Source organism: Denticeps clupeoides, chromosome 1 (genome assembly GCF_900700375.1).
Source record: "Denticeps clupeoides chromosome 1, fDenClu1.1, whole genome shotgun sequence".
In the NCBI taxonomy this organism is placed as follows: domain Eukaryota; kingdom Metazoa; phylum Chordata; class Actinopteri; order Clupeiformes; family Denticipitidae; genus Denticeps; species Denticeps clupeoides.
In genome coordinates, this window is record NC_041707.1 from 14091325 (window position 1) to 14103673 (window position 12349).

General features: G+C 45.3%; 1 protein-coding gene across 1 annotated transcript in view; it reads left to right on the plus strand.

Moving 5' to 3' along the window:
• Positions 1–12349, plus strand: part of alk (ALK receptor tyrosine kinase) — a 296482-nt gene that overhangs the window by 253706 nt on the left and 30427 nt on the right. The window contains exon 11 of the mRNA XM_028997359.1: positions 12127–12246. Coding sequence (XP_028853192.1) covers positions 12127–12246 — 120 coding nt within the window. The remainder of the gene's footprint in view (positions 1–12126; positions 12247–12349) is intronic.

Sequence of the window (12349 nt, forward strand, 5' to 3'; positions counted from 1 at the left end):
AAAATCTCACTTAGAGGTCTTTTTTTTCTTGCATGCCATGCCTTAGTCATCACTTATCTGTCTTTATTTGTCTTGAATCTGTATCTGAGCAATAATTTTAGTTGTCAGGCTTGAGCAGGAGCTGAGAAGTGATGTGTTGGACTGACAGCCTATTACAGTAATAATAATTTTGGATTTTTCCATGAGTTTTAGTTTTTATTTCGTTTTCATTTTTTGTTTTCAAATTCAGTTAGTTTTAATTCGTTTTTAGATGCAGATTTACTAGTTTTTATTAGTTTGGATATTTGGAAATTGCTTAGTTTTAGTTTAGTTTTTATTAGTTACAGTGTTAGTTTTAGGGTTTTTTTTGTAAATTAGGATATTTGTCAGGTGCATGAATCAAAATCACCAGAATAGCCTTATCCATCTTAGCTCCGATGAGATTATTGACTCTTGCAGCTCCGGGTGTTTTGAATTTTGGTTCGCGTGAAGTGGTGAACTTTTTGGAGGCAATCGAGTCACACAGTCGTGTAGACATTCCAGTCTTAATAAACATATTTACCAATGCTTCTTCTCGTTTGTGGTGTTCCTGCGTATTTTCTAGCCAGCAGCTACTTGGTCCATTATGGATGCTGTCGTATCACGTTCCTTTCCCATGTTACCTGGCCTGGCTATCGCTTCTCTTTCGGGGGAGGGCAGGCGAGAGGCTAGCTTGTTCAGGTACTCTTGGTTCGCCTTTTTGTGTGAGCTTTTCAAATGAACTTTCAGATTCGTGGGGTTTTTCCCCTTGAGAAGTATCCCACACATTGTATCACCTGCTTCTACTTTCTTCCGACTTTCGCTGCAGCCATCACGCTAGCCGGCGGCATCACGGACAGACTATGGACACGTGACATCACAGACCATGTGTTGCCATACTGGTCAAACACCTGTCTTAAAACTGACAGCGTGAAGTAAATAGATTTTAATTCAACCCAAAAGGCTTATTACAAAGAGGAAAACGAAGAACGTTTTGCTATAATATTAGTTAGTTTAAGTTTGTTTTGTATACACACAAAACAGTTTCAGTTAGTTTTCGTTTTTTTGAACTCTCGCTGTTATTTTTATTTCAGTTAACGAAAATGCTTTTTCAATTCTAGTTTTATCGTTCGTTTTGGTTATCTATAATAACCTTGCAGCCTATTCCGTAAATGTCACGACTACGGACTTACGGGGGAAGGAAGCGCAGTGGTCGGACATTCTGGGAAGGGTTTTTTATTATTAAATAAACAATAGACACAAATAAAGAATGGCGCGGTGGCCGAAAACGATTTAACTTAAATGAAGAACTTAAACAAACCCGTAGGCGTGTGGCGATTGCCAGACTTGAAAATACTAACACCTACACGGTTACAATGTCAAGTTCACGAAAATGCCGGAGATCTCGAAGGGGCGGAAACATCCGGCATTTAAGCGCTGTCAGGATTGGCCACCGGTGTTGAGCACAGCTGCAGTCAATCCTGAGAGAGCCCCCCCTCCAAGGGCTACGTCCTCTGAGCCCCAGCAGTACCATCAGTGGAGGTGGCGGGGCGGACGGTGGCAACCACAGGGCTCCTGCCCTGCTGTATCCTCCCCTTGGAGGACCCGGTCCCTCGGGCTGGCTCCCCGGCGTGGTCAGGCGTGGTGGCCCCGGTCCCTTGTAGTTGTCCGTTGGGACAAGCAGGCCCTCTTCCTGCCAGTCCCAGCTGGGTCCTCATGCCTACCCGGGGGCTCTATGGCGCTCCACCCCTCTGGAGGCGGATGCAGGCCCATGCCTGGCCCGCCCTCCTCACCGGCTACCGGAGGACCCAGCTCAATCGCTTCCCCACCTACCCTCCCCTCAGGAGGAGCCCCCAATCCGAACTGCACCCCCCCAAAAAATTCTTTAGGGGAGCACCCCCCCCGGCTGGTCTTCTCGTCCAGCTGGGCTCGTCCACCTCATCTTGGACCGTTGCAGTCAGGTTGGGAACTCCCTCCCTGGGGTTCGGCTCTGCTGCTGGGTCGCCATCTGGTGGACACAAAGAGGGGAAGTGGGGGCGACATACAGACACATATACCACGCACACACACACAGACAGAGACAGACAGAAGAGAGGGTCGTCTGGCTCCCTCTCTGGGCTCTCCGGGACCTCCTCAGGGGGCACAGCCAAGATCTCGGGAGGAGAGACCTTCTCGTTGCCCACCAGTGCTGGGTCTTCTTGCCCTGGATCCTGACTGGCACTGGATGTGGTGGAGGGGCAGAGTTTGATCCCTGGCTCAGGCCGATCAAACTCCGCCCTCAGTCTCTGCTGGAAGTCCCAAAAACTCCTTCTGTCTGTCTCTCCCTGCTGCCAGAGGGCTGCGTCCCAGCCCCATGCTTATCCAGTCAGACACGTGAGGATGGTGTTGATCTCATCTGTGTCTTCTGCCCCACTGCAGGGTCCCAGGACCCTTGGGCTGTCCCACACGGGGCTGGGCTCATTGGTGGAGATGGTGGTAGGTGTGTGGCGTGGGGGGTGGTGGACGTCTTCTCCAGTATGCGGGGGCGCTGGTGCTGTGCTGCCGATCAGCTGGGGAACGTCCGGGCAGAGGGAAGGCGGGTCGGCAATCGGAGCTGGAAGGGCGTCTTCCCTGCAAGGCAGTCCCGGCAGTGCAGTTGCTGGCTGGCGACCTCCTGTCTCCCTGTTCCACCAGCTTACCACCGCATCGCTGTCTTCCTCCTCACTGTTGTCGCACCTCTGGGTGTGATGTGGATTTCCACGAACCTCGTGACGATCCTGGACTGACACGATGGGCGGAGCCATCCCGGCACCAACTGCCCAATCGGCGTCATCCTCGTTGTAGTCCGTGTCGACCTCGTACCCTCGAAAGTCACGTGGGTCTTCACGGATGTTGCGACAATCTCGGACGCGCGCGCTGGGTGGAGCCATCCCGGCCCCGACCGCCCAACGAAAATCCACGTCATTGTCGCTCACATCCTCCGTGACCTCCCACCTGTGACTCCAAGGGTCGTCCACCCTGCGGACATCCTGGACCCAGGGTGCGATCAACTCCCATGGGCAGTACTCTGGCCATTCGGGCTGGAGCCTGCCCACCTCCTCGCTGGAGGAACGCCGCCGTTGTCGCTTCTCACCCCCCTGGAAGTGACGTGGGTTCCCATGGACCTCGCGAAGATCATGGACGGGCGCGATGGGCGGAGCCCAACTCTCGTCTCCCAATGCATTCGTCGTCGTCCGTGTCGTCCCAGTCCACAGGGAGCCTTGCCAGCAGAGCGCAGAGTTCTTGGCTCGACATGGCGAAGTTCGTGGGGGTCGCATCCTCTGCGCTCGCTGCCCACGTCACTTCCTCGCTGCTGCCGACGCCAACGTCCTCGCTCCGCCCACTCACCCGCCGACGTTGTCACTTCCGGGTTTCGCGGAGTTTCCCGGGGGTGACGTCATCACGCGGCGCCGCGTACCACGGCTTCTCGGGGAGAAAACGCCCCACTAGAACGGGTGTCGCGTCTCTCCCCTGGTGTCCGCGTTCGCCGTGCCGGGCTGCGTCCTTCGCGGCGTTTCTTCTCCTCTGCTTTCCACCTCTGCGCTTTTGGGTGGGTCTCTGGCATTCTGTCACGACTACGGACTTACGGTTGAAGGAAGCGCAGAGGTCGGACATTCTGGAAAGGGGATTTATTATTAAACAAACACAAATAAAGAATGGCGCGGTGGCCGAAAACGATTTAACTTAAATGAAGAACTTAAACAAACCCGTAGGCGTGTGGCTATTGCCAGACTTGAAAATACTAACACCTACACGGTTACAATGTCAAGTTCACGAAAATGCCGGAGATCTCGAAGGGGCGGAAACATCCGTCATTTAAGCGCTGTCAGGATTGGCCACCGGAGTTGAGCACAGCTGCAGTCAATCCTGACAGTAAACCCTTTTTTGCACAGAAATATTTCCACATTGCCATTAAACTTTTGTATTTGGTCACTGATCATTTGCACAGTACCATAAGTCTATGCTAGAGCAATCTGGAATTCCAAAATGTGTAATTATTTGTCCATCATCTTGATGTTGTTCATCTTGATGATGTTTAAATGACCCTTTAAAATGGGAGGAGGCAGATGATTGACAGCTCTCACACACTTCTTCCTCGTTCTGGATTATTTAAAACCATGTCTGATTTAAGAAAAAAAAATTACTGCCTTACAATGTTCTTTACCGTATTGGGTAGTGTTTCCATACGTTGATACACGAAAGCTAGCTTGTGGCTCGACCCAATCGTATCAGAGTAGCAGATGAGAAGTAAATTGACTGACATGCCCATTTGTTCCAACTGGCGTCAAGTCATCCGACACATCCAGGCCCGATTAGACAGGGATGAGACAATGGAACATGTGATCTGTTCTGATATATGCATGTTTTATCACATTTAGACTATCCAGACTAGTCTCGCATCTCCAACAATGCCCCTGCTTGGGGGCTAAAGGCGTCACACTGATTGATTGTTCAGCACACTTCCCCAGTGTGTTGTTTTGGGAAGGATTCTGGGTGTGTGGATGTGACACACTCTGGCCACAGCAGATGGCATTAGATTCTCTTGGTAGATTACCCCCAACCATTCAGCTGGCAGTATCTTTCCTTTCAGGCTCCTGTTTTTATTGGTTTTCCTAGCGCAGTATGAGCTATGGCGACAGCAATATCGGTACACAACATAAATGAAGCACATCAGAGGGCATCACTAGAGAACAATCGTATCAGTATAGCCATTGAAGAGAGAGGGGGGGGGGTCCCTTTTTTTATTTTGTATTTTTTATTTCATTTGTGCTTTAAGCCTCGTAAACAAGCTCATGGCTACTTTTATGGTGTCGCCAGCTGCTGTGTACTGGCAAAAATGTCTCCCTGATGGGCAGCGGGTAAGGTAGCCCCTGCCGAAGTCAACAGACAACGTGCTCGGATCGGTGCCGCCAATGTGCCTCAGCGGGCCGGCTCTCGCCAAGGAGCTCATTTGGATGAGAAGATTGAAATTTTGCAAGCCAGTGGCAATATAACAAAAGCAGACCGCAGCCTGCCATTTTGTGAAATGCATGCCCAGATGCAAGCTGTTCGAGCCTAATCCCCTGTAAATTGTATCTTATCTTTACTTCAAAATTGTGCCGCGCAGATTGGACGATCAAACCCGTCGTGCACCAGGTTAATGGGTCCGAAAATGTCCTTCTTTGGATGCAGCTCAACGGTGGGGCCTACTTTTCCCATTTTGCATGAATTCAGTAAATTTGAATCATGTCCTTTACGCAGATCAGGCCAAACAGGTCAATGAAATCGAATGTGCAACGGGAACGCTAGTTTGGACATGTCCTATCTGTATGTATTGCAATGTCCGCTGTGCTCTGTATGCTGCTCAGTTGTGGGCGTAGCGACCAAAAGAGGTGATGTGGGCAAGAATACCTGCCTCTCCCATCACGGCCAAAACCAGCTATGTTTGACATCCCTGCTAATAGGCACTGGCAGCCGGGCCGGCCGACTCTGTGAAATCCAGCACCCATCAAACTGCAGGCTGTCTGCAGAATACTAATTTCTTGCTGGATCTTTAAACTTTCATTGCTTTGCAAACACAAATGTGTCTTTGTTGGTGCTACTAGCTGCATGCTTGCTTTTACTTTGGCGGTACATTTGATCAGCAGCACATAACAGTGAAACCTTTAACCTTCAAATGCCTGTTCCCACAAGGGAAATATATTCTCTTCACAGGCATGCAGATTACAGCGCAGCACGTCCGGTTTATTTTGCTTTTAGCATTCGTGCGTATTTGTGAGAAGAATTTCGAAATGCCGAAAGTCCATTCAGTCTTGATACCTTGCGTGGTTTTTTAAAATCCCGTATGAGAGTTCAACACCGCACAAGCATGAAGGAAGCAATGGCAAAATAAACAAAGGATTTTGTTAAATAAATGTCAAAACACAGGAGACGTGAGATCATGTTTCTAATATCTGCGATGGTGCTGTGAAGACACAAAACAAAGGTTATTGCCAGATTAAGCAGTTTTGTATTTGGTATTTTGGGAGAAATTGCTTGTCGAGAAAAGGGGATGTCATTTCTCATTTAAATAAGTATGTTCTTTCTTGCTTTAAACCACGTATTTATGTAAATCCTAAGCATGCCTTTAACCTTACATCAGCACATGATCCCCATGTACAAATAGCCCTATGAAAATAGGTTTCATAGTATAAATGATGCAAGCATTTCGTGGAATATGGGACAGTACATTGTAGTAGGTGTAGAAGGTGCACAGGTGAAGAACCCCTGGAGTGAAACGTCCTTCCCTTGAGGTGATTGCTTGTTTTTTTGTTTTTTTTGCAGCAAAACTTTCCACTGACTTCAGTTGTTAGGCGACCATCCAGGACTAATTTGTTAGAGCCAATAGTGGTAAAAAATACACTGCTGCAACAACAGCTAGAGAGGTAGGCTCAGACACAACAGCTAAAACCCGAGGCAGGGCTCAACACGGAAAAGCCTTCAGCAGCTGGTCTCTAGTTGAAGCAAAAAAAAATCTGTGCTGAAATGTATGACTTTAAGTCACACATTAAGTCATACATTCTTTCTTTCAGATTAGATTTGATTAGACTTTTCACCAAACCAGCTGGGTTTAGACGGGTTAGGGACAGTCTCACACACAGAACGTAACGTTCTGTTAGGCCGAGTGATGTAAAATTGAGCTCGCTGATGAGGGAGTGCCAGGCTTTGAAGTGATTGGTCCCGTGCTGATCACCGGCCAGGGCACAGAATGTGCTCCTCTTCTGGCTCCGAAAGAAAGAAGAAGCTCGGACGACACCCAGCCCTGCACCCCGATGCCGCACTTCAAACTGATAGCTATGACTCTGATCACAGCGAAAGGGGCCAGACTGTGATGAGCATTGCCAGTCCTTGTGCCGTAAGTTTTTTCGAGGGTTGTAGAGGCTGGTGAGGAGGGAGTGGGGGGTGATTTGTCTTTTTGGGAAGCTGGCAATGCCAGAGCTCATGTGGGTTGTCAACATAATTAAGAAGCATGCAGTTGTGTCATGACTTCCACCCATGGATGAGGAATGCAAAGCCATCTGCTGGAGTGTAATGCAATGCACAAGGCTCTTTCAGCCAGATTTCATAAACTTGGCTTGGGATCAGCTCCCACTGATGTAGCTCAGCCACAGGAACATGACTTTGGCATTGTGGGAATGTTCAGGTCTGAATAATTCAGCTTACTCCTACCCTTTTCCTGAAATAGTGTAATAAACGGAGTTGCAGGAATTCCACAAGTTGCATTGAATTTATAATGATGGAGCTGAAACCCCATAGGCCACTCCTGTTGTTTATTCAGTGGCCACATTTTATTCATGCTGTGATATAAAATATAATCAATACATGCACTTCATCAGCATATTTTAATAATGTGTAATCACAGGCGTGCATGTACTGAGTGTTTAAAATGATTCCTTGAAATTTACAGCACACAGTTTAATATACTTTATAAACAACTACAATTGTACAAGAATTAAACAAAGTTTATTTAGGATTTTTTATTCATATAACAAGTTGAAACAAGAAAGGGCAAGAATGAGACATCCAAAATGATTAGCCTGCTGGCCATTATCAGTCAAAAGTCTACCCTTTTCTGAGCCACAACTGACACCAGTCTCTTAAAGTGGTTCTTTACTAGGTCGGCACAGGCCTCCTGAGAGGTATTGGCCCATTCATACATTGCAAATTGTTCTAGATTGTCTAAATTGCATGGTTTATAACCGTGAATATTCACTTTGCACACCTGCCAGAGATTCTCAATATGCTTGAGGTCTGTGCTCTGTGTAGGCCACTCCAGGATCTTGGTTTTGGTGTCCTTGAGGTACTGTTGGAACAATTTCCACGGTCCCTTTGGTCATTGTATTGTAGGAAGACCCAGGAATGACCTAAGCCTAGACTACGTGCAGATTTTTGCATATTCTCTCTCGAATTGTCAACATAATTAAATTTTTTCATGATGCCATGCACCCGGACAAGGCTCCCTATGCCTGAGGCTGCAAGGCAGCTCCACAGCATGATGCTCCCACCACCATGTTCAACTGTAGGAACTGTGTTTCAAGGGTTGAAGGCTTCTCCAAACATAAGCAATGTGCCAAAACACTTCCACTTTAGTCTCATCAGACTTCCAAAATGTATCTTTACCTTTCAAATGTCCACGGGCAAAGCTCAGTTGGGCTCTGATGTGCATCTCTTTGACTAAAAAGGTTCTTCTGGAACGATGGCCCTGAATCCCACTACAATGAAGAGCAATCACAACTGTGTTCCTTGAATCTCTGACCATTTTCCTCTACAGAGTTTTGGAAAGTTTTGCTTATAGCCATGGCCAAGTTTATTTCATACAGAATTTGTCTCCTTGTTCTTGCCAATTATGCAATGTACAGCAGTTTTAGACATTTTGCTTGGAGATGGCAGTGTAGCCTAAACCCTTAGCATGAGCCTCTACTATTTTCTTTCTGAGCATGTTGAGTAACAGTAGTCCCTCTTATGTGCTCAAGTGTCCCGTTGTTTGGAAGCCAAATGATTGGTGTGGTATTTTATATTACAAAATAGCAATTGAGAATGTTTCATTATATCTGGTATCATCAATGCTGGTGTCTTCCTCTTGTAAGTTGCTTTGGATAAAAATACTTTACTAAGTAAAGTAAAGTAAATCAATGCTGCAAACATTGGGAAGAAGGAAAATGCTAATAATTTTGGTATGTTTTTTTAGTTCAAAAACTTATGCCATGATCATTACAGTGAACCCAGACACCAAATATCAGTCTGAAGAGTCTTAGTGACATGCCATAAACTGTATTGAGTATACAAAAATCAATATGTTATATCTAACAGGGCACTTTGTAGTAATCCAAATCATTATCTACCACCTCCATTGTGTGACCTTACTCAACCACCCATTTCCCTTTATACTGTCCATCCTGAATAGACTTGAGTTGTATATCTTTTCTGACCTGCCAGATAGCACAGATTAGCACAGCATGACCTCTCAAACAAGGTTTAATAAACACATAAAGGCTGCATATCTGATATATTTTGTTATAGCATTTACATTCAGCTTGATTCTGTACATGTTCACCTGGGTACTCTGGCATAGTGTATAAAAGGGTTCCCCTCACTCCAACATGAAAGCGGGATTTGACGCCGTGTAACTTCAAAGGGGACATAAAAAAAAATAACAGATGGGGTTCGATGATGCTCAACGTGGAAATTTTCTTTTTTGAATGCAACTGTAGCATTTTATGTTTTTCACCTGGGTGTAATCTTCTTTGTCACGATCAAGGTCACATGCTACAGTCACATGAAACCTTTCTCCATGGTAACAAGATAACAGTGAATATGTCGTGCCGCAGCTGATGTGCATACTGTCCATATCTGTAGTAAAAATATGGGAAGAAATGCTCAGACATAATGTAAACGGCCCGGCACACGGATCCAGAGTACCCCTAAATCACGACTGTGACAGTATATGATGTAGACAGAGGAAGAGTAACGAATGAGTGTTATCTGTGTTAAATCCCTCCCTCAGAGCTCTGGGTTTCTTCCTACCAGGTCTGAAGATTCAATTAAAAAGTTAAATCAGGTCATCTATTTTATTATTAAATTGTGAAATTTGAAACAGAGTTGTCAAGCAGTGCGGCATTGGTCCGTTCACCTCTTTTTTCATTTTATATTAATTGAAATTGGATCCACACCATTTCTGATACAGTTTGAATCCAGAACTTGGTGGTGTGAGGCCACGATGTAGGCCCTGGTTCACACATTACAGCATACAAGGTCACGATCCATAAAAAGCATTTTTTAGCCACAATTAGCATTGAAAGTGTCAGACTCGGAATGTAAACAGTATCGATGCAACTGGAGCTTGTATTTATTTTTAAATGGTTTGCAGGGGCACACAGTTCACGTAACAGCAGTGACGCAGGATGACATCAGACTTTTTTGATGGCGACCTCTCTAGTGTGTGGTGAGGGTAGGCAAATGGAACGGGGTGACTGTTGTCATGGAAATGACAGCAATTTTACACAAGAGCCACGAGCCTCTCCAGACAGAGCTTATAAAAGAGTTATAAATGAGCAATCAGTGTCTGCATTCTTCATGCAGGTACCTTCTTGCCTCCTTCGGCGCCAGCCTATGACTCCTCTTCAGCACCGATCTTCTGTCAAATAAAGCAGCATATATTCACTAGCGGGATTATTCACATGTGGGGATCAGTGGGTCGGAGTCCCTATCAACACCCCACCCCTCCTACACCTGTCTAAGCTCCCCACATATTGTACCTTGGGAAGAATGATTAGCATAAGAGTGGGCCCGGGTAGCTGGGAGCTCCGTTTAATCATCTGATCACTCGAGATGCGGCGAGCAATCAGGTCAGCACTTTCTCCAGCAGCACCTGCTTGTGCTGCGAGGATCACGGTTGTTTAAGTGCGGCTAGCCTTGGTGTGTGTTAGCAGGGACATGGGCGGTTCTACAGTCTGCCTGTCAAAGCTCGGGTATCTGTGACCTGTAGCTGCTGTGTGAACTGCTTCTGCAGACGTCCGGGGAGAATGCTTGGAGTGTGCTGTCTAGTCTAGATGCTGTCATTTTTAACAATAAGTCTGTGACTGTGTCTTTTCCTTTTTTGCAAAGCGCGGTGCATGTGTCCTCTGTTTTCCTGCTGACACTGGTTTGTCGAGCTTGCTTTCACACATCATAACAGGCAGCCAAGCAGCAATGGAGACCAGGCACAGAAGCAGCCTCGTACCGTGCTATTCCAATGTGCACCATGGAATCTCACCACAATTTCATTCAATGGGTTCATTTTTTGATGCGATTCAGAATGATTCTAAAACTGACAAAAAAGAGAACAATGCTTTATATCAATTTCTAGTGTGGATTGAAGAAGGGCCAGTAACTTACACATAACTTTCTTGTAGCTATTTAAGCTGATTTAAAGTTTAACATTTGGTCCTTCAGAGTATTCCTGCAGCATGAGTTATATGGTCAGACAAGGTAATATGAGATTAGAGGCGCCGTAGAAAAACTATCAAATAAGGAGAGTTCTATGAACCTCATACACTGCTGTTCCCTCAAGCTTTACTTCACATTCCCCATCTTTGCAAGCTACAGTAGAATGAAATTTGTATTGTGCAGAGATATGTCTTTAAGGATAAGGAGTTCATTCTATATGGTAACTAGTATTTCATATTTGGACTTGGTATGATGCACAGGTCTTAATATCAAAGTCCACTTTCAAGTCAAAGTCCACTTTATTGTCATCCCACTATATACAAGTACACAGAGAGACAATATTGCGAAGGATGGAAGAGTTGCGATGGAAGAGTTCATTTTAACAAAAGCAATGCAATGTAAAGTATTAGTATTTCAAATGCAAAATCACAGAGTTGGGCTTGTGTGTCTAACTCCACAGCAACTATGACCTCATATCAGACTAAACAACCAACTGAATTTTTTATATTATTAATAAACAGTGAGCCCACAAAAAGAGGAATAAATGCTGTTTTCTTCAATCATGTATCATATATCTGGGCACTTTTCACCTCACAGACATCAACAGGTTACAAGATGAATACATTTGAGGCACTTTTTAATATTTGATTTATTAGTCTGTCTTCCCTGTTTCTATATGGTTCTGTAGAGTTCATGAATGCATAAAGAACCTCAACTGCAATGACTTTTCTTTATTATCTCCCATGTGTGTGTTCTTGGTGATCTATTGTGAAATGTGGAGTTTATCAAGACTGCCACAGTAATGAGATGTTAAAAAATGTCCTTATGTGGAGTGCTTCATTAAATTGGACAAGGTGGCTTCATCTGAACAGCTTTTCTACAGACAGACTGACAGATAGGTGGATGAAACTTAAAAGTTTCAAATGAACCAGATGTATATTTCTAAGAAAACACATTGCAAACATGCTAAGGTGTTCATTTAATAGACTTTCCTACTTTGTTTTGACACTTAGCAAAAAAATTTGTCCTTTTTGCAGTTTGAAGATGAAAGTCACACATAAATGAAATGTATGTCTGTTGTCACAAGCATACATTAAGCTGTTTGTAGAATGTGTGTATATGTAAATTTTTGTTTTGTTTGTTGTTTGTTTGTTTTTCTATTCACAGCCAATGGAGAAAATCCTCCCCTGGTTACGGCAAATGGCAACAAACCGACATACAAACCCACAGACCAGACCAGCACACAAGCAGACTGGACCACTGGGCCAGTAGCTACTCCTGCAGATTGTAAGTGAGGAACATTTTCCAGTTACTGTGTTGTTCTTTCAAAGTGGATAAACATGACGGAGGACTTGCATAAGGCAGGATGAGATGAGATGGACAGGAATTC